The 20,944-nt window shown below is 40.7% G+C and overlaps 6 protein-coding genes and 1 non-coding gene across 7 annotated transcripts; 3 read left to right on the top strand and 4 right to left on the bottom strand.

Moving 5' to 3' along the window:
- Positions 1-104: 104 nt before the first annotated feature.
- BCR41DRAFT_342748 (mRNA capping enzyme-domain-containing protein) lies at positions 105-1,836 on the bottom strand. Its single transcript, XM_022022304.1, has 5 exons — positions 1,347-1,836; positions 1,111-1,208; positions 804-982; positions 346-677; positions 105-245 (listed from the first exon to the last, which is right to left on the bottom strand). Exons 1-5 carry the CDS (start codon positions 1,819-1,821, stop codon positions 208-210), a joined length of 1,122 nt encoding a protein of 373 aa, XP_021875943.1. The 5' UTR covers positions 1,822-1,836; the 3' UTR covers positions 105-207.
- A 783-nt stretch (positions 1,837-2,619) lies between these two features.
- BCR41DRAFT_314008 (NUDIX hydrolase domain-like protein) lies at positions 2,620-3,008 on the bottom strand (the record flags this gene model as incomplete). Its single annotated transcript, XM_022021164.1, has 2 exons — positions 2,620-2,778; positions 2,946-3,008. 2 exons carry the CDS (start codon positions 3,006-3,008, stop codon positions 2,620-2,622), a joined length of 222 nt encoding a protein of 73 aa, XP_021875942.1.
- An 878-nt stretch (positions 3,009-3,886) lies between these two features.
- Positions 3,887-5,425, top strand: BCR41DRAFT_390386 (DDE superfamily endonuclease-domain-containing protein; the record flags this gene model as incomplete). The annotated part of the gene is made up of 2 exons (XM_022028217.1): positions 3,887-4,031; positions 4,206-5,425. The coding sequence occupies 2 exons, from the start codon at positions 3,887-3,889 to the stop codon at positions 5,420-5,422; spliced, it is 1,362 nt and encodes a 453-aa protein (XP_021875941.1).
- A 1,451-nt stretch (positions 5,426-6,876) lies between these two features.
- On the bottom strand, positions 6,877-6,949 carry BCR41DRAFT_t150. Its single transcript has one exon. It is a non-coding gene; the product is annotated as a tRNA-Lys (tRNA).
- Positions 6,950-8,256: 1,307 nt separating this feature from the next.
- On the bottom strand, positions 8,257-11,099 carry BCR41DRAFT_401662 (hypothetical protein; the record flags this gene model as incomplete). Its single annotated transcript, XM_022029238.1, has 3 exons — positions 8,257-10,689; positions 10,814-10,951; positions 11,049-11,099. 3 exons carry the CDS (start codon positions 11,097-11,099, stop codon positions 8,257-8,259), a joined length of 2,622 nt encoding a protein of 873 aa, XP_021875940.1.
- Positions 11,100-12,820: 1,721 nt separating this feature from the next.
- Positions 12,821-15,999, top strand: BCR41DRAFT_363775 (hypothetical protein). The gene is made up of 7 exons (XM_022025944.1): positions 12,821-13,067; positions 13,254-13,368; positions 13,565-13,960; positions 14,062-14,336; positions 14,447-14,730; positions 14,853-14,914; positions 15,020-15,999. Exons 1-7 carry the CDS (start codon positions 12,924-12,926, stop codon positions 15,853-15,855), a joined length of 2,112 nt encoding a protein of 703 aa, XP_021875939.1. The 5' UTR covers positions 12,821-12,923; the 3' UTR covers positions 15,856-15,999.
- Positions 16,000-16,941: 942 nt separating this feature from the next.
- On the top strand, positions 16,942-18,690 carry BCR41DRAFT_314023 (pseudouridine synthase; the record flags this gene model as incomplete). Its single annotated transcript, XM_022021165.1, has 5 exons — positions 16,942-17,162; positions 17,262-17,355; positions 17,446-17,982; positions 18,088-18,297; positions 18,421-18,690. The coding sequence occupies 5 exons, from the start codon at positions 16,942-16,944 to the stop codon at positions 18,688-18,690; spliced, it is 1,332 nt and encodes a 443-aa protein (XP_021875938.1).
- Between the last annotated feature and the right edge of the window lie 2,254 nt (positions 18,691-20,944).

The following is a 20,944-nucleotide window of genomic DNA, read 5'->3' as shown; positions in this document are numbered from 1 at the left end:
TCGATTTGCAATTTATTTTGTATGCTTCCTATGCTTCCTATGTTTTCCCTTTCTTCCAAAAAAAAAAAAAAAAAAAAAAAAAAGGCGCAGCCTTTTATTTTTGAGTGTCGAGGAGCGCCACAATCCAGAATATCGTAGTAAAACGAATAACTTTGTTGATAATAAACCATCTTTTTCTTTTCCTTGTAAGCACTTCAGATATTAGCTTTATTGTCTCTTTCTAAACGCAAAAGCGAGATAAATGTCTAAAGTAAAAGATAAATAACAGAGGAGAGAGATGACGAAATAACATTTAAAAACTAGTTAGATAAAATGATAAAGTTAAAGAAAAAAAAGTTTACTTACTCGCTGCTTCCCATTCGTCTGCAGAAAGATGTCCATCCTCCGAGATAACGTTCATCCTGTACAATAGTTGATTAAAGTCTAGTTCCTGGGATGCCTCCTCATAGACTTGGTGAAACTTTTTATTATAAATCAATTCCAGTCCATATTCTTCTGCCAGGGATTGAAATGTTGGGAAATGAACGAGGTATTCTGGACAATCATCAATAGCATCCTCGAGATGGAACCAGTATTTGGCTCCAAACTTTTCAAAACTGTCTCGGCGTTCAAATCTGATTGAATAGATCGAGTTCCCGATCTGAAGGCCCTCATCGGATTCGGACTTGAGTTTTTTGCTTAAATAAATATATTTAACAAATAAAAAAAAAAAAAAAAAAAAAAAAAAAAAAAGGATAAAACTAGATATTAGTCAAGGGCTAAGAGATTCAAACATATTTTGGAGATACAAAATCTGCTCCTACACAATCCAATATGCATCCGGTATTGTTCCAATAAAAACGCCCCCAGGCTTGAGTTGCGATGTAACATTGTGAAGCATCATCCTAGCCTTGGCCTCGGTCTCGAATGAATAATGTAAACAGAATTGCATCGATACCATATCAAATACAATGTCTGGCGATACTACCTTTGAGATTGGCTCCTGTTTTCAGCAAAAAAAAAAAAAAAAAAAAAAAAGATGCTGTAGTGCGGATAGCCGAATTTTAAAAAAAGGAAAAAAAAAATATATATATATATAATGTTCCTGATTTAATTTCAGTAATGACATACAGAGTAGCAATCCATGGCATGGAAATGCGCCTCGAAAGGTGGGTTCCGCATAGTTCTGTATCGCTCTTGTGCTTGCTCGATCGACTTTGATGCAATATCTGCAACATCCAAAGTCGTATTTTTTTTTTTTAAGAAAAAAAAAAAAGAGAATAAAGAGGAATTGAAAACAGAAACAGTCAGTATCAACGCTTCGGCCTTCAATGCTCCTTGACCGCTTCCCCTATACGCGCTCTTACCACATCCAACAAAATACTGGATCTTGGCCTTTGACCACTTGAGCAGATCTCCTCCTTTACCGACGCCCACGTCCAAGACCTTATCTCTAGGCCGTGCATATCTTCCGATCAAGACTGATTTCAGCCAGTTATTGAAACTTTTAAGTCGAAATATCGTTGATTCCTTACGCTTTTCAACACCCACGTCTGGTCGAGCATTATAATGCTCTGCGACTTGTTTATGAACATTGGGCTCAGTGCTTTTGGTATCATGGCCAGGTGAGCGTGCGCGCTTATTACTCCCAGAGTCTGCTCTCGATGACTCTTCAGTTGAAGGAGAACGAGCACGTTTTGTGGGGTTAGACGTTTGCTCTTGCTCTCGTCCCTGTCGTGGCTGCTCCTGGTCCTTTGTTGATGCTGATTGAGCTTCCGAATCTTGCTTCAAGGATGAATGCGTTTCGACAGTTGGTTCATTTACTACAGTTTGTTCAGACATGGTCTTTGATGGTTTTTATGATTAAGAATAAAAAAAGAGAAAAGCATCATTCTTCAACTTGTTTCTAGAAAACAGTCACTACGAAACAATTGCATAGAAAAGCGCGTAAAAATCTCGTGCCTAAACTTGAAAACTAGAAAAGTTTAGAATGATCGGATTGAAGGTGGAGCCATTGATAATCAAGGTTGCTTCAATGGTCTAGGCGGTGGAAAGTTGACTGACATCTTCCTCCATCCATAAATCAAGGAATAAAAAAGTATTTTTATCTTTTTTATTTTTCTCAGACGTTTCTAAACCATATTATTGTTTTAGTAAGACCAAAAAAAAAAAAAAAAAACCCCTGGCTTAACCTCTAGCAAGCGAGCATTGCTCCAATGCCTTCCTCATAACCTTCTTTGAAACGATGTTTCTGGCATCCTCATATGAAAACTAGGTGTAGTGAAGCAGAAATTAGGGGAAATTAAGGAAATTAGGGATCCAGTCGATCATTGTAAACTATAAATTTTGTATCGTTTTTGCAAACAAACAAACAAAATAAACTTACCCAGCGACGCTCGCGCTTTTTCATCTCAGGCCAGCGTTCCTCTATCCTCTCAACCTCCATTTCAAAGAAGATGAAGATGTTCTCTGGAACCCCTGTACGTTTGTTGATTTTATGCTCAAATTCACCCAGATGGGCTACAATCCTACCAATGGCACCGGCTGTTGAACAAGTACCAATTATGTCATAAAAAAAAGCAAACCCAGTATTAGCCCAACTCTTGTCTTCAGTGAGGAAAGAGCGAAACAGGATTCGTTTTACATACCTTCTTCCCAAGTCTCACGCGCAGCAGCCTCTTCCTGTGTTTCGTCGTTCTCCCAGCCACCCTTTGGTAATACCCACTCGCCCTCATTCTTACTGCTGGCAACTAACAATACACGGCGTCCTTTTTTATCGACTGGAACACATCCTGCGACCTTAAAAGATAAAAAAGGAAAAAAAGAAAAAAAAGGGAAAACAAAAGACCTTTTGCGCTGAATATCCGGCTGATTACAATGCAACAATCGATTCTATTCGGCTGTAGATAATGATTTTTTTTTTTTTTTATTGATACAATAAACTTTTTTTTTTTTTTTTTACTTACAAGACGAGCTCCATTGTCGTACAATTGGTTTTGGCGACCTTGCCTAGCATGTGAACTCTGCATGGTGGTAACAGTGGTATAACTTGAAAGTTGCTGTTGCTGATTGAGACAGAATGGTTTGAGGTAAAACTGCTGGTTAGGAATGAGGTTGCTGCAGATGGGGAGTCTGATGGAGGAGAAGAGAAGTAAGAAGACAAGGAGCGACGCCAGGGGCATGAGAGACATTATATAGCCCGTTTCATTTGGTCGCGATACCTTATATTTTTTGAATACTTTCGAGTGTATTGGCAGCCAATTAGCTCGCTTGTTACGAGTATTGTTGCAAGTCCGTCACGTAGTGAGATGCCACCAGAACAATTCAATCATCGTTTTTAGATTAAAAATATAAGGTATCGTGACCAAATAAAATTGGCGATATTTTATTTTATTTTATTTTTATAGACAGAAGGATGGGAAACACACCAAATGAATATACACATTACACACACACACTAAATAGGCCGTAACAAATCCTTTCATCACTTTTCAAGCTTCGAGATAACACGTTAGCCAAAATACGAGTAATATCAAAGAAAAACACAATAAGGAACTCGAGGTCTATTGAGATCTAGCTTGTCCAACAAGGGGAAGCATATTATGACCTTGTTAGAAAAAGTTCATATACATCCGAACATGTTTATTTTTTTTTTTAGCCGATACCGGAATTTATTTTGCCTATCTTCAAGCGCTAAATTAGCTGAAGTGGATATGCATGGATGGTTTTGGCTGACATTGAGTCACACCATTGGCGAATATTTTGAGTGCCTGTAATCTTTTTTTTTTTAACCCATCTTGCAGACATGAAATGCTAAACTATTACTCTACTTTCAACTCATGTTCACCATTCAACCATTCCAGCAAACTCAGTCTAATTCACCATACAGCAGAGAACCATTGACCCAATGACAGACCAAAACAAGCCAATCCGGTCGTATCGCCTTGGAAATAAAACAATCGTTTCAAGTCAGTTCAAAAGCCAGCGTCCTATCAAGGTGAAGGGCTTCACAAGTCTTCGGTCCTACTGGGAATCGATAGCTGCCAAAGGCGGTGAGACCCCTCTTTCTACTCGACAAACTCAAGAGCATCCAAGGAGTCAAACAATCAGCTCCCCTTCGGCTTCAACTCCTTCAGTCCCTTCAACATCTTTAACTCCTTCAATATCCTTTTCTCCCTCCACATCTTTAAATTCTCCAAGGTCTCCAATCTCTTCGACTCCTTCAGCTCCTCTCGACGATGATGTCTTGATTGCTAACGAACAGGACTATGAAGCCTCTGAAACGACCCCTACTGGCGAGGATGAAGGTCACTCCAGCGACCAAGGCAAGGTTGTAAAGAAGCGAAAGCTTCGTGGGAAATATCAAAAATATACAACACAGCAGTTGAATAACATGATTGCTCATAGGCTTAATAATCACAAGTCCATTTCCGAAGCTGCAAGGTTGGAAGGAGTCTCCATTCGGACAGCCTCCACCATTTTCAGCAAATTCCTTCAGGATCCTGAGGGCCGTATTCCTACAAAGGCAACTCATAGGAAGCGAGGCCGTAAGCCAAAGCTGGATCCAGAACACATAAAGTTTATAGTCGAGTCTATCGAGAAGCAACCTCAGCTATCTGTGTGTGAAGTATGGGAGGCATTACACAACCATTTTGATGGCCTTGACATCTCCAAAACAACCATCCTGAAACACATGCACGAGCAGTACAGATTCACCTTCCAGTGGGTCAAAAGCCAAATCGAAAGCTCTCCAATTGACTCTGAAATCCTTGAAGAGAGGATGAATTGGGCTACGGAGTGGCAAGCACGCGCTGAGGAATTTAGATCCCATACAGTGTTTGTAGATGAAACATGGTTCAGTCACCAAAAAAATCGTGGATACGGTTGGTCTCGCAAAAGAGAGCCAGCGTCAGTCAAACCTACCAACAAAGGATTCATCATTACAGTCATGGGTGCCATTAGTGCTATGGGCGTCCTTGGCCTCTATGTCAAGATACCACAAGTATCCCAGGCACCGCCGGTTTCTAACGCACCCGCTCCTGTTGATGGAGATATAGTAAACTTGAAGAACTTTAAGCAATTTCTTGCTGAGCTGATGGACAAGATGGATAGCATGGATATGCAAGGCTATAATATTGTTCTTGACCCCGAACATGTCCACAAAATTAACGAAATTAAGGACATGGCCACTGACCGTGGCTACAAGCTCGTTTACTTACCACGCTGTTCATCATTCTTAAACCCGATCGAGAGATTCTGGTCCAAGCTAGAGACATGCTATGATCGAAGCGTAGCTGGTGAAGAGAGTGTAGTATCTCGAGTGGACATGGCTTCACGTCACGTTACTGTGGAAGACCTAGGTGCCTGGGTTGATCATTCAATATGCTTGTTCCCTAAATGTATAAACAGGGAGCTGCACCCGCAATGCACCTGCCTGAAATAAAGCAACCAATTTTGAATGAACGGGCTTGCTGTTATTAAAAAAAAAACTGATACAAGCAAAATTAACTTTGCACAATTCTGTCTGGTTTTTTTAACACTCTTGAATCTCTTATTTTCATCCTTTGTTTATTAAGCCTTCCTTTTGTGAAGGTAGAGATGATTGTGTCTAATAAAGAGAATATATGACACGTTGTATCCGTTCTATTAAATCTACGGTCTGCACAAATTAAAATCTTACCATTTTATTAAAGTATCTTGAAGGTTAAAAAAACAAAGAACATCCACTTGACGTGATACTTCAGGATATTAAATAGAACAGTCTTTCCCCCCCTTATAGACCAAACTGTCTCCAGTGAAGATATCAATGAATGGTAGGCGGCAAAATATAACTTGACGTGCCTTTTTTGACATTCGTTTGTTATATCCTTCCTTTCCTCATGGAAATATCTAATGATCTTTGTCTCAGTGGAGTCCTCACTAAAAAGTCTTAAACAAATAAATTTAATTGCCCACCTGTGTCCGCTAAGATGGACACAGGTAGGCCCGTCACCAGAAGTGTCTGCAATAGCAAGCTACGTTTGCTTTCCAGCACGTGCATGTGCACATGAACTTCGTCCTCAGGCTGGTGACGAGCCTAGAACCTATCTAGGATAGGACACAGGCGGACACAGCGGACACAGCGGACACAGCGGACACCAAGCCACGATTTTAATATTTGGCATCACAAATCTTTTTTCACAAAATGGATTGTGAGGCCAAATAGGACAGAATCTTTATTTAAGAGTGACAGGGAAAAACTGCTATAATTCTACGAGAATGTTAGTAATAGTGCTAATGGCTGAATATGATAGCATTTATATTGATAAAGTATTTATTTTGATGAAGTATTCAAATTCTTTCTGCTATTTTAGAACAAAGGGCCCGAACGTGTTGGTAACCGAATTAATAGTGATCACTCAAAAATGCTTTGATGCCGCTTTGATGGTGATTCGTCTTGTAAATAATATTGATGGTAATGCTTTTTTTGGATGATAGATACTTATGCTAAACACCTTAGGAGATCACAAATTTCACGACAATGGATTGTTTGTACACTGAACTGCAAAAGTAAAGTTAGCGATACTGAGGCTACAGTATAAAGCCAATAATTTATTGCTGAGGAAGCCTAACTAAAACTACGGAGATGGCTGCTTATATTATGTAGTTCCTTTGCAAGGAACAATCAAGAAACACAATCGAAAAGCATGGTGGTGAACCTTTTTTTGTTGGATGTCAGCAAGCTCAACAGGAGTTCCTGTGCTTCTCATCAACACAGAATTTTTACAGATAAAACAAGAAATAGAGGCCTAATAACGCTAGGTAAGTTGCTAAGCAAATCATGAGGGTGTTCCTTAGCAGCTAGGCTGCCACTTAGAAAAATCCAAAAAAAAAAAATAGTGATGAAGTAAAATGTATCGCCCAATGTGGGGGTCGAACCCACAACCTTGAGATTAAGAGTCTCACGCTCTACCGATTGAGCTAACCGGGCTTATCAAGTTCTTTCGATGAAATTTCTGAATTTCTGGATTATTATTAAACTTTAATTAAATTATCCACGTGACCGGGAACATTGGGCCTATTAAGGGTATCAAAAAAAAAAAAAAAAAAAAAAAACTGAGTATCAACCTTGACGAGCTGAGGGTCCTTGTTATCAAAAAAAAAAAAAGAAAATCTACGCGCTCTGTTAGCCACATTTATTAGAACCATACCATCAGATGGCAAGCACGGTATCTCCTTCTGTCGCAACGATTAAGGGAACGGTATCCTCAAGACTAATCAAAAATAACTCAGCAACGTTGACGACCAGGAAGACGAGGATAGGAAAAAAAATAAACTAAAAGGATGGTTGCTTTCGTGAGTCATTCCATACGCTCTTTTAGCCCAATGACACTAAGATTCTTTGCTTGGAGTACGCTTTTCGTTTACTAGAATGCTTTACACCAGCTGGGGCAGCTAATTTCATTTAAGCTTCTTATTTTGCTATTAAAAATAATTCAACAATGCTTGGGACTTTTTTGAATTTAATAAAAACGACCCAGATGATGGTTGCCTTATTTTTATGACAAAATAGAGTGGTTATTTGCATGCATGCATTGGACAATCAGCGGCTCAAATAGCAAAAAATGGGCCCGCAAATGACCCTCCTCCATAATCAAGTAGTTTTGCTACAGTCCACAGCAAAAATAAAAGAGAAAGGATCTCCACATGAGGTGAATAAGTCTGATGTAAAAGGGGACATAATACTTTTCAATGACAATCCCAAATAGCCCGATACAAACACATTCCTTGAGCAGCTAAAAGAGTATTTTGTACTAGGCTTTGGCAAAGGTTGCATCCGTTAGCTTTTATAGGAGGCTCGCAACATTAGTGAAGAGCTTCTGAAGGAAAGGTTCAATAGGCTAGTCATCTTTGCCTCTATCGCCGACTTTACAAAGCTCTGTATCAGCTTCATGGGATTTTTCGAGATATTTCTCTTGCTTGTCAGAATCAAAGCCAGATATGGAACCAATGCTATAGTCTTTTATGGAACCAAAGCGATTTGGCGATTTAGTAGAGAGCCATTCATACCAAACCAAGCCAGACAGGAGCGCTCAAAGGGGGGCAAGCACAGCTTAAGCTCTATACATCGTTTCCCAAGACGATGCACTAGACATTGGAGACAGCACAGCTCTATCCTTTTACATGTTAGTCACCATGCTTTATTTTTATTATTATTTAGTATAATTTAATGTAAAGTAAAATAATAATAAAATAAAAATAAATACTCGGTCCAAAAGTAAAGAAAAAAATTGCTGATTATTTGTATTCATACCCTGTCTCCAAGTTATCGCGTAGGTCGATACCAAATTCGTGAGGTATGTCCAGTATGAACGGGTTAAAGGCGTTCTCGGACCCTAAACCACATTCTTCAAAGAAACGCGTCTCTTGAGTCCCTACCTCGCCATGACTATAATCTCTATTGCCTTCAAGGACATTATTGCAACATGAATGGTGATGGATATGATGGTACCGATATTGAGTTTCTAGTCCCTGTTCCTGTCCTTGCCCCTGTTCCTGCGCCTGTTCCTGCACCTGTCCTGGTTGGGGCTGATACTGCTGGTCATACACTGGCTCATACTTGCCGTACCAGGGTGTTTCGGAGCAATGAACCATGTCCTCCTTTACTTCATTTTTATAATCGTACTCTTCAACAAAGCTATCTCGAGGCTGTACCAAAAGCCGTAGCGGTGGAGGAGGAGCCATTGTGAGGTAGTCAATGTCTTTTTGTGTCAGCTCTTGTGGGGGTCCACCATCTTCTTCGTCTGGATGAATGACGATTGTAGGGACGATAAATTTCTTTTTTTTAGAAAACTTCTTGCTAAGACGGCTATGCGAAAAGGATGATGCTAGCGAGATTGGGGAATCAGTTCCTCTTTGAGACGACGTCGATGATGGCGAGGTTCGGTTCCGCCAGTACTGGAGCGGCGATGAGACAGTGCTGGATATAGGTCTAGAGGCTGGAGTGGATATGGCTGCGGCTAACGAGGCCGATGTGCTTGTCAAAATGGATGAAAGAAAAGGCAATGCTGATGTAGTGGGAGGTGCTGGCACTGAATGTGGCCGCCATGTCTGTCCTTGTGATAATGATAATGGCTGCATCATGGGTGTTTTTGGTGATGGTGATGGTGATGGTGATGGTGATGGTGATGGTGATGGTGAAGTGAATGATAACGGTAATGCCATTGTTGTGAAAGAGGGAGTCGCGAGCGAAGATTCATCCTCTGATGTATATGTGTCCGCTAAATCGTCTGAAAGAGATGTATGAGGAACTAGGTAGGCATGGCGCTGGGATATTGCGTCAAGGCCGTGTTTGAAGTACAAAGATCCTGAAGATAATGAGGAGAGTGATGGCGAGGAATCTGACATATTGGGCTGCCCCTGCGATGGGTATCCTCTAAGAGTCACTGTCATCTTATGGTCTATTACCTCCTCTAAGCTTGTTCCTGGAGCCGATTCCACTATAATTCGATTAATTTCCAATTCTTCACTGTCAGTGCTGGACGTATTCGAGAGCTCAGATGAAGATGAGTCAGATGAGAGGGCTAGTGACGCTTTCGTACCTATCTCTCTTATTCTTGCGAAACTGGGGGGGCCCTTTACAGAACAATACTGTGGCCCTGTGTTGTCTTCTACTGATAATCCTAGATTCTCTATACGTTGGACAAAGTCCGATGTGGGTTTCCTCTTTGATGGGGCGAGAACACGCTCCCGAGGCTGTTTAAAGATCATCTCAGGAAGTGGCTCTCCAGATGATGCAAAATCGAACACGTAATTATCTTTGTCACTCCCACTGCTGCTACCACTGTCACTGCCAGTACCATGAAAGGCCGAGTTTCCTTTTCTCTTACTGGTGTCGGCATAGCAGTAATAGCTGAAATAAGGATTCGTTGACGCTTTGCTCGACAAGTGACTTGGGTTTGCGATATCGGAGGGGAATTGCTCTGCAGGCGACTGCTTAGGCTTTCCAGTCTGTGAAGGGATTATATATTGGCTGGGCTTCTCTTCGCCTCTGGAGGAGATAACAACCTGAGAAATCCTTTGACCTTTGGAAATGTAAGCTGCGCTACTATCCGTATTGGCTCTCCTTTCAACTTCAGACCGTATTCTCTCTGACATCTCAGGCCATTCAGCGTCGTAGGAATACCGGTGCATAGCAGGTTCCCTTCCTTCCTTATATTTTATTGGCGGCCCTCCATGGCTTGCAATACTGTATCCAGGCTCTGAGATTAAATTGGACGCATTAGTTAAATTGCAGAGTAACCTCCCTTCCGGATCGACGAGAAGTCCTGTCCCCACACCAGAAGCTCCGCCGACGGGAGATATGATGGACTGACGAAAACTGAAGAGATGCTGATTCATCTTAGAGTTATTGCTGGCACTGCATCGACTAGGAGTAGATTCAGTGGAACACGATTGCTTGAGACCATGGGCCTGGGGCTCCATGGGTGACTCGGGCGTGGTGATTAGATGAAATGACAGCAAGCAGACCAATGAAGCACACCAGCCAACCCATTGAAGTCCATAGAGGAGAGGGGCCAGAATCTTTATGGTACTGGATGAACTATTTGCAACTCGCTGGCCAACTACGCCAGCAGTGTTCACGAGCGAAGCGGGCAATGCGATAACACCACAGATGGTCAGGATGTGCGTTAAAGCCAGTATTTGCCAAAGCCCCACCAGGATTGCGTACTTTTTTTTTGTTCAATACCAAAAGGTTAATAATGATAATGATGATGATGATAATAATAATAAAAAATAAACTTGAATACGACAAATGAGAGGGTATCATGGGCTTATATATCCGGTCACTTACGCAGTAAAGATAACCAATGCGCCATTTATGCGCTGCAACAATGCCAGCCACAACGAGAAAGAAGCCTACACCTGCTATGATTGATCCAATCCATGCACCCGAATCAGCCAAGATCGATGTCAACACAAGTAAAAGTGCCTGATTGATAGACGATTAAATAGGTGTATAAAAAGGGTATTGGTTATGTCTTTGTCAATGAAGACGAGAAAAAAAAGAAGAAAGATGGATAACTCACGGCCTGGATCCAGAGTGCGCCTTTCAAGATCTTGGTGAGATTATTTCCCATTGCGCGTAAATGGGTATCCGATGCACTCCTGGGGTTCCACAGGAGGGAGAAAAAAGGCGGAGGTAGTGATCCTATATAACAGGTGTGTAAGGGTAATGAAGGTGGTGTGATTGAATGTGATTGTAGGACAGAGTACTGCAAAGCCGTGTGGATTGCTCGGGTATACGTGATAATGGTGATATAGATGTAAGAGTATGTGATCCTTTTTTTTTTTTACTTTTTTTTAGTAAAAATGGGAAAGGAGTGATCTAAAACAAGCTGTGGCTCATGGAGCTGTGAAATGTTCAGGAAGTGGGATGCTGATCCAGGATGTACGAAGAGGCACAGAAAAGAGGATAAAAGGAAGGCTTGGCTATTCACAAAGCAGGCTTCTTGTATGATGAATGCCCCACTGCTACGTGTAAAAGAGATCAGGATATAAATTGAGCCCATCTTTGTGCGTGCACGCAGAAAAAAGAAAGAGGAAAGAAAGAAGAAAGAAAGAAATGAAAAGAGGCAATAAAGAGAAGAACAAGGAAGCGAAGATATATCGTTGCAGGCGAACGGGGTTGCAAGGAGGGTGTTTAGAATTGACGGGACACCACATAATAGAAAATCTTAAGGACGCTTCAAGCTATGAAATCATGTGCTTACACAGACTGTCACTAATATTTATTTTGTTATCATAGCTGAATCGAGCACAAACAGCAACAAGTCCACTAAAAAAAATCCAAAAATCCAGAATGCAGGGACCCCATACAGAGAAACTTTCATTTAACATCTAGTTTGTATTCGCTGCTTTCACTGTCGAAAGATAAATAAAAACCACAGAAAACATAATATATACTGTCTCTGCTAGTGTTAATTATCATTCCGTTTCCACCTTCCTGCCCACCCTTTATTTTGAGCGCAAACAATTGATTTTTTTTTTTGTACTCCTGAGTATTTTACATTGGTCTTTTTTTTTATTTTATTAAGGGACATCTCCGTGTCTTTTTTTTTTTTTTTTTTTTTTTTTTCTTCGCCTTATTTAGCTTGACTTGTGTTGCCTAAAAAACCTCTGTAACTCTTAATTTTCGCGTAAGGAAGGGAATATTCTGCCTCCTAGGCAATTCTATGATGTAAAGTGCATCGTGGCGTTTCCCTTCATAAACATAAATGAAAAGGAAAATACAATAGTATTATACGACTAAAGAACGATGGGTAATGGACACTGGACAATGGACGTTCTGATAGGGGCACTGATAGCTGTTTATCAAATCTTCGTCCATTGGCCGAACACAGGGTTGGACACAAAGTTTAGCCTTAACAAAGAAGCATGGACGTCTCCAACTTTAGTAAGAACAGTGCCAAGCTCTCATGCTCTCAACGCCAAATAAGATCATTTCCACCATATCCCTGGACGCGTGAGGGTCAAGAAAAAAGAAGCTTAGATGATGGCGAGGCGTCGTGAGCTTGTTGATTTGGCGAAATCAAGTGGCTGTGTCCCTCCTTGTTCGTATTTTCGCATGGTGTTCTGGAGTAAAGTGATCTGACCGTAAGGTGCAAAATGCAGGTTTGGTGTTCTTAACATGACCTCATGGGCCAGCAATCTTCCCAGGCAACGATAGGACGGTAAATTAACACTGGACATGTTCCAAAGCTTTTTTTTATTGCAAACAGCCACAGCAGTGGAGACAAAGAGTGTCCGAGTCTTTACTGGCTTACTGTTTTAATGTTCTGTTGCAGGGTTTTTTTTTTATTCATTTCCTTCCATCCTTTGATTCTTTTTGCTCATTCATTTTCCCTTCCAAATCCTCAATTGCATTCCTATTCATTTTTATTAAACCCGATTTTACCTAAATCATGGGGCTTCAGATCTACGACATTGTGTCGTTTGTCTTCTCCATCCTCCTCGCTATCTTCTTCCGGGAGATTCGACCAAGCGGTGTTCATCGGGTCCCAAAGAAGGGTCCTGTGATTTTCGTTGCTGCACCTCATGCCAACCAGGTAAGCATACAGATACACATCACATAGTAGTTACTGCATTGTCATGTCACTGGTGAATGACAATGACCAACACTTTTGACATAATTCACGACAAAGATAAGACTGAAGGAAAAAAAAGTAATGCTTACAAGACTCGTGTACGAATTTTTTTGTTTATTTTATTTTATTTTATATTTTTTATTGCAGTTTGTCGATCCACTCGTGTTAATGAAGGAATGTGGTCGACGTGTCTCGTTTCTTGCAGCCAAAAAGTCAATGGATCGTCCGTGGATCGGTGCTTTCGCCCGTTCGATGAATGCAAGTAAGTTGTCAGTTATGCGACTGTATAAATACTTTTTCAGTTTCAGACTACATCTCTATTTTTTATTTTTATTATTTTTTTTTTCAAATCCAGCTCAGATCTATCTTGTTTCATTACTGATGTTGTGCGCTTTAACCATCCTTTATTTGACTGGGCAGATCAATAACAAGATATTCTTTCTATACAATTTCTATAGTTCCTGTGGAGCGCCCTCAGGATGTAGCTAAAGCTGGTTCAGGGACCATCAAATTGCAAGATCGGTATGGTGATCCACTTCGTATTACAGGTGTCGGCACCAAATTTACCAAAGAGCTCTTGGTCGGAGATACAATCCAACTTCCAAAGGACGTTGGATCTTCTGCCGTTGCGGAAATCATCTCTGATACCGAGTTAGTCCTTAAAAAAGAAATTAAGGAACTTAAAGCACTGGAGCTACTGACTAGTGAGGATGGATCCAAGTACAAATGCCTTCCCCACATGGATCAGACCAAAGTCTACAAGACAGTTTTTGATAAATTAAATGCAGGACATTGCGTTGGCATCTTTCCTGAAGGAGGTTCACATGATCGTGCCGAGATGCTGCCATTGAAAGGTTTGATTATATCTTTTATTTTATTTTATTTTATTTAATTATCTTGCATACTGACGAACTATAGAGTTACTAATCTTTGCTCAATTAACTCACATCAACAGCTGGAGTGACCATTATGGCATTGGGTGCCTTGGATGCTAACCCGTCCCTTGACCTCAAAATCATCTGCTGTGGCCTTAACTATTTTCATCCGCACCGTTTCCGATCTCGTGCAGTTGTTGAGTTTGGCGAGCCCATCACAGTCCCACCAGAGTTGGTGGAGATGTACAGGAAGGGTGGCCCTGATAAGCGCAAAGCCTGTGGAAAGTTGCTTGACACAGTCTATGAAGGCCTCCGTGAGGTCACTTTGAATGCACCGGATTACGAGACACTGATGGTAAGGTCAGGTATCTTTTGTTTATTTCATTTTCTATTTCTATTTCTATTTCTATTTCTATTTCTATTTCTATTTCTATTTCTAAAAAATGGCTTCGTTGTGCACTATAGGTTGTCCAAGCAGCTCGTCGTTTGTATAAACCCCCCCATCAAAAGCTTCAGCTTTCACAAATCGTGGAATTGAATCGTCGATTTGTAGCCGGATTCCTGCATTTCAAGGACAATCCAAAGGTGCTTGAAGTTAGAAACAAAGTTGTCCACTACAATACGCAGCTGCGCTATCATGGGTTGCGGGATCACCAGGTCGGCAAACATAGAACAAGGAGAGAAGCCTTTATGCTTTTGCTTTCAAGGGTTATTCAGATGGTCTTTTTGAGCTGCCTTGCGCTTCCGGGGTAGGTTCTTGATTTCCCAAAGCCAAAACCAAATTAACATTGAGCCATTGATAGAGTTAAACCTCCTCAAATGACGCGAAAACGCAAACATATATCCTAATCACAGACTTGGATTCAAATAGGGCTTTAATGAATCTTCCAATAGCTATCGTTGCTCGTGTCATCAGTGAAAAGAAAGCGAGAGGTCTGTGCATAGAATCGCACTCACTCTTTTGGATGGACTCTTACCTCAATATGTCAGACTGACAAACTTTATTCGTATTGTATATTTCATAAATCTTAATAACAGAGGCGCTGGCTGCATCGACTGTCAAGATCGCCGGAAGGGATGTTTTAGCTACATGGAAACTGCTCGTCGCACTTGGACTGGCACCGGTCCTATATTTTTTGTATGCAGTCATCATTTTAATCTACTCTGGTCGATTCGAGCTCCCACTCAAGACACGCTTTTTGATCAGCTGGGCTGCCTGGGCGTTTATTCCCTTCGTGACCTATGCTAGTATTCGATTTGGTGAGCAGGGCCTTGATATTTTCCAATCGATCCGCCCATTGTTCCTCTATGTTTTAGGCGAGGAGGATGTAGTGAATGATCTTCGTAAGGCTCGTGCAGAACTGCAAAAAACCATCAACGAGTTAATCAACGAGCTTGCGCCTGAGATTTTCCCTGATTTCGACTCGTTCCGTATCCTGGACCCCAAAACAGCAGAGCAGTCAGACCAGCCAAGTCAGCCAAGTCAGCCAAGTCAGCCCGCTTCAAGCGCTGGTCTTACTCAAACTATCCTTGACACTGCAGTACAGCCAATTTCGAAATGGTTGGGCAGTGATGGTCGATTTGAATGGGAGCGTACGGAGGATTCAGATGCGGATGATGTTTTCTTCTTCCTTAAACCTGGAGGAGGCATCCGTGGACGATCCAGAGTCTCGTCCTGGAGAGGAGAAGGGGCACATACACCCTCTGATAAAAATGAGTCAACTAGATCGCGATCTACAAGCCGTAGCAGGACTAGCAGCTTTACATCAGGGCAACTAGGTGAAGGCTTCAAATTGGAGGCTATGACGGGTCTTCCTAGAGACAAGCCTTTCGCCGAAGTCTCACGCCGACTCGGTGTCGAGCGAAAGCAATGATGTGGGCATTGAAGGCGTGATAACGCAGAAGTAAAGGAATATTGTGGGCTTCGTCTTATTGTCAATAGTAAGATCATCGCCTTTCATCATACCAGAATCTTCAATAGTCAACTACAAATGAAGTTATCCAGATTTCACTACAAAACTACGATCATTCTTAAAACATTGGCTTTCTGAATTGATATTTTTTTGTGTTGGATGTTATGGTGCCTTTGTCAAACATAAAGAAAAGAGAACAATCAGAGAGGATGTTTAGTAGCTGAGACTTGTTCAGAAAGCAGGTAAGATATAATGCTTCATACTGTCGTCTGTCCTTTCAGAAAAGGAAAGGAGCATCTGTTTGAAAAGATAGCGTGGAATGAAAAGGTGAAAATGAGTAAACTACAAAGAAGCAAGAAATCGGTATAGTCAGTCCAAGTTAGATGACTTGACATTATGGCTCAGAGTCGAAGTCATGAGCTAAAAAACAGATCCTTCATCAGAAGTAACAAGTGAGCATGTGGATATGACTCATTCCTTTTTGGTCGAAATCGCGTGAGAGCAATGTTTATCAGATTTGCAGCACCTCTCTAGTTACCAACTATGGTTCTATTGAACTTTGGTGAGTGAGAAAAAAGATAAAATGATGGTGCTTTGATCTCCAGCCACACAGCAGCTCTTTGTTTTTTTTTTTTTTTTTTTTTTTTTTTTTCTCGCATGATACTTTCTCGAGTGGTGTTCGCAACCTCATTCAGTCCTTCGTTTGCTACTGCAATCATTCGACCGCTTTCCAGAACCAGATTTGCAGTGACCAATTTCACATCCATGTCTCAAAGTGATGCCGCTTCTACTGCAGCAGCTTCTGCTGTATCAGATACTATAGATACTTCCCTCACTACTAATTTGGGCGCCAAAGAATTTATACAAATGGTGACAGGAGAGTCTGGGGAGCTTTCCGAAAATGAGCAAGCAATAGCCGAAGTCGGCTCAAAGCCATCCACAGAGATAGAGACAGCGACAAATGAAGGAATTAGTGAAAGCAAAAAGAGAAAGGGACAGATCCAAGCGGAAGATACGTCCCAATACTTACCTCCAAAGCGTAACAAAATGGGTGGTAATAATCAGGGGGCAGGAAATCATAAAGGCGGGAAAAAAGGATCTTGGGGAGCCGGTTCCCGCAATGCTGAGGATGCTGCCAAAGCTGCCGCTGCTGCGAGTGATGATGATCAAGGAGCGGGAGAAGAAGGGGAGAAAGAAGCGCGTCTTCCAAAGCGTAAAGTTGCTTTATTGATAGGCTACTCCGGAACTGGATACCAGGGCTTGCAAGCGTAAGTGGATACAATGCAATGTACGTCTGACGACAATGAAGGATAATCAATTAGGATAAACTAATGATTTTTTTTTTCTCACATTGATAACTGAATCAGTAACCATAACGTCAAGACAATTGAAGGAGATCTTTTCAAAGCCTTAGTCCAGGCTGGAGCTATATCTAAAGATAATGCTGACGACATCAAAAAGGTTTGTACATTTAGCCCCTCAATGTATCATGTATAAAACCAGTCAAGGTATAACTAATAATGTTTATACCTTTTATTTTTCTATCAACAGGTCAGCTTAATGAGATCCGCCAGAACAGATAAAGGTGTACATGCGGCAGGGAATGTGGTCTCATTAAAGATGATTTTGGATGTTCCGGATGTTCCGGATATAGTCAGCAAGGTCAACTCGCTTTTGCCTGCGCAGATCCGATTGTTTGGATATATTCGCACAATCAACTCATTTAATCCCAAAGTCCTCTGCGACTCACGTGTATATGAGTATTTGCTGCCAACCTATGTCTTTTTGCCACGGCCACCACTTCCAGCCAAATCTGCAGCAGAGTCAGAAATACCCTCTACCACTGAACCAGCAAAGTCATCTATACGAACGGACGCACCAGAGGGCAGTTTAGCATGGGATCAGAACGTACATATTTCCACTCCAGAAGAGATGGCGGTGAAGCGGAGCTATCGCATTGATCCAGAAACATGGGCTAAAGTGCGAGATGGATTTGCGGAGTATGTCGGCACAAAGAACTTCCACAACTATACAATCGGAAAAGATTTCAAAGACCATTCCTGCAAACGCTACATTATGAAGTTTGATGTAAGATCTAAATACCTCTAGTACCTATCGATCAAAATTCAAGACTTTACCTTGTCTAATTTTTTTTTTTTTTTTTTTTTTTTTTTTTTTCTTTTGGATGGTCAGGTGAGTGAACCAAAGATGATCCAAGGCACGGAATGGCTTAGTTTGAAAGTTCACGGCCAATCATTCATGCTACACCAGATTCGCAAGATGGTCGGATTGATTGTGATGATTATCCGGACAGACACGCCTCTGAAGCTCATCAGCGAGACTTTTAAATCTAACAAAATCAACATCCCGAAAGCACCCAGTCTTGGACTGTTACTAGAGCGAGTAAGATTGATATGTCTCAGCCAAGGTTCTTTGCTCAGCCGTTCTATTTCAATGAGCAAATTACTAATCACTAACCCATTTTTTCCCTCTTTATTTTGCGTGCATGTCTTTACGCTTCTCCAGCCACTGTTCGATACATACAATCGCAAGTTTCAAGGCAAGCATCAGCCAATAGTATTTGACCCGTTTAAGGAAGAAATGGAGGCGTTTAAGGAAAAGTATATTTACGAGGGTATTATAAAGGAGGAGCTTGAGTTCAATCGGTTTGACGAGTATCTTCAAATTATGGACGGACACGCTGATCGGTACAATTTTGCTTATCTGAATAAGGAAGGCATCATCCCTGAGGAAGCTATTATCAAAAGAGGCGATACATTTGAAGATATTGAGTGATCGGATACAGGTCTAGACGAGTCTTCTTTAATGTAAAAAGATCAATCACGCTATATATAAAAAATAAAAATAAAAAAGATGTAAAGATGTATTTCAACCCTCGCTTTTCTTTCTTTCTTTTTTTTTCCCTTTCTCTTTCCTTTTCTCTTTCTCTCTTTCTCTCGGTCAATCTTTCTTAGCGCACAGTCCAGAAGGTACTTGTTTTCTGATTTGTGTTTGAGTTAAATAAACAAACACGCGATATGCGACGCGTTGTGTACAACTTTACAATACACCAAAAACTTTAGTGTCTCTACCTTCTTTGATCGATATAGGCCTTTTTTCAAACCAACAATTATAAAACGGTCGTCTGATGTTCTTTTTTTTTTTTTTTTTATGATTTCCTGTAAAGGACCCAACGAACAGCTATAAGTATGATTGTACAAGATCATTCGATTGTGAACATAATGCACTAATCCAAACTGCTGCTTAGCTTACAATAAACACCATTGATGTATAAATGCAAACTAGTTCGTATTTTATGCGGTACATGTGCTATCTGTACTCAAATGTTCTTTAATAATTTTTTTTTTTTTTTTTTTTTTTTTTGATGGTTTTTTGGGATATTTGAAGAGCCCTTGTACAATGCATTTTGGATAAGAACAAGAGCCAGATACAGAGTTTATGTATACATGCTCCTTTGAATAAAATATAGAGTATTTGTAGAGCGGAGAAAGAAAGTAACCGGGTACAATCATTTCGTTTTTCTTTTTTCTTTTTCTTTTTTTTTTTTTTCACACGAAACACCGAGTACATGTACAGCAAATATTGATCTGTCATCTTTTCCCCAATACTGTTATCTTTTCTTATGAGAAGCATGACAACTTTTTGTTGTTGAAAGGATTAGTCATTGTAGCGAAAAGAAAACCATCGGTGGTCTAGAGATAGATATTTATACATTAAATTGTATAATGGGGCAAATGGTAAAGGATCGTGTGGAAGAGCAATCCTCTTACAAGCACCTGACATGCTAATAAAAAAAAAAATTGAATCTTGTTTCTGTTTCAGAGTCGGGGACAGGACACAGGACAGGGGCCATTGGATTCCTTCCACCCCCTTAGTTGTTTTGACATGTCTTGCTTCATAAGCATAGCTCAGCAACTTTACAAAAAAGAGAATCGCGTCAACAGTATTAAATAAACACAGGAATGCCTCCATTTGCGCACATACGCTATCAGCCCCCCTCCCGAAAGACTCTTGGGAATTGATAGCATTATACTCTTCAAAGTTAATGCAATTCCTATTTTCATTCATACTTTCATAACCCATTCTTAATGTTAAAGGATAGCTAGCATACATGTAGTTTATGGTATTCAGCCAATTGTTGAATGGTTGATTGCTTCTTGTCGCTTTATTGTATTTACACATGATTGCTGTGCGAGAGAGCTGGAGAAGGGGAAGAAGAAGAGGAGAAGTGATAGATTGGACTGGGTTGTCTTGCTAGATCACATCTACGATTGCACACATCACTTTTTTACACCATCTTGTCTACAATACAAAGAACAAGATCACAACAACAAACAATCAAAGCTAAAACCCTGTTAATTTCCCACTTGGCCTCCCTCTTCTAGTATCTACAAACTGCCCTTTCGAACTTTTTTAGTCTTCTTCTTTCTCCTAGTACCCTTCATCCAATTTTTTTTTTTTTTTTTTTTTCTTCTTCATTCACCGTCACCCATCCCCACCTTCATCCACTCACCCACTCTCTCACTCATATATACACATACTTCTTTCTTCCCTTCCATCTTCCTCTACCTTCTTCATACTTTCTTCCTTCCTTCCTTCCAGGTACACCGCCTGGCTTCTCTTCTGTGGTAAGATTTCACCTACACTCATATACAAAATCACCACACATTAAACCACAACAACCACAATTAGACTAACCTCAAAAAAAAAAAAAAGAAAAAAAAAAAAAAAAAGAATGTTCTTCCAATCAGAAGCATGGAACTAAATGTCCGACCTTGATTTCCTCTCAACACGGGCCAAGGGAGATTATTTCTCTAAAGCCTTTTGCTAATTGCTTCTTTGTGCGTGTTTTTGCTGTTGTTGTTGTTGTTGTTGTTGTTGTTGTGGATGGTGAAAAACAAAGCAACAAGCACAGAGCCCCTTTAGTTCTTTTGCTTTGAGATGTAACAAATCCACTTCTACATCGAATATCACGCCAAGGAAATAAAAGTGTGCGTGAGAATGATTGTTGTGGTCGTATCTATACCAT

This window comes from Lobosporangium transversale, assembly GCF_002105155.1.
Source record: "Lobosporangium transversale strain NRRL 3116 chromosome Unknown BCR41scaffold_66, whole genome shotgun sequence".
NCBI lineage: Eukaryota > Fungi > Mortierellomycota > Mortierellomycetes > Mortierellales > Mortierellaceae > Lobosporangium > Lobosporangium transversale.
The sequence above is the reverse complement of the archived record's forward strand: the minus strand, read 5'-3'. Positions and strand labels throughout refer to the sequence as shown.

What these genes read in the sequence shown, in the direction of transcription:
- BCR41DRAFT_342748 (XM_022022304.1), bottom strand. Translation starts at nt 1,821, where the DNA reads ATGTCTGAACAAACTGTAGTAAATGAACCAACTGTCGAAACGCATTCA. An exon ending in ATGCCATGGATTGCTACTCT is followed by an intron (nt 983 to 1,110) that starts GTATGTCATTAC and finishes TGCTGAAAACAG; the next exon opens with GAGCCAATCTCAAAGGTAGT. An exon ending in CCGGATGCATATTGGATTGT is followed by an intron (nt 678 to 803) that starts GTAGGAGCAGAT and finishes TATTTATTTAAG; the next exon opens with CAAAAAACTCAAGTCCGAAT.
- BCR41DRAFT_363775 (XM_022025944.1), top strand. Translation starts at nt 12,924, where the DNA reads ATGGGGCTTCAGATCTACGACATTGTGTCGTTTGTCTTCTCCATCCTC. An exon ending in CGCCCGTTCGATGAATGCAA is followed by an intron (nt 13,369 to 13,564) that starts GTAAGTTGTCAG and finishes CAATTTCTATAG; the next exon opens with TTCCTGTGGAGCGCCCTCAG. An exon ending in CGGATTACGAGACACTGATG is followed by an intron (nt 14,337 to 14,446) that starts GTAAGGTCAGGT and finishes TGTGCACTATAG; the next exon opens with GTTGTCCAAGCAGCTCGTCG.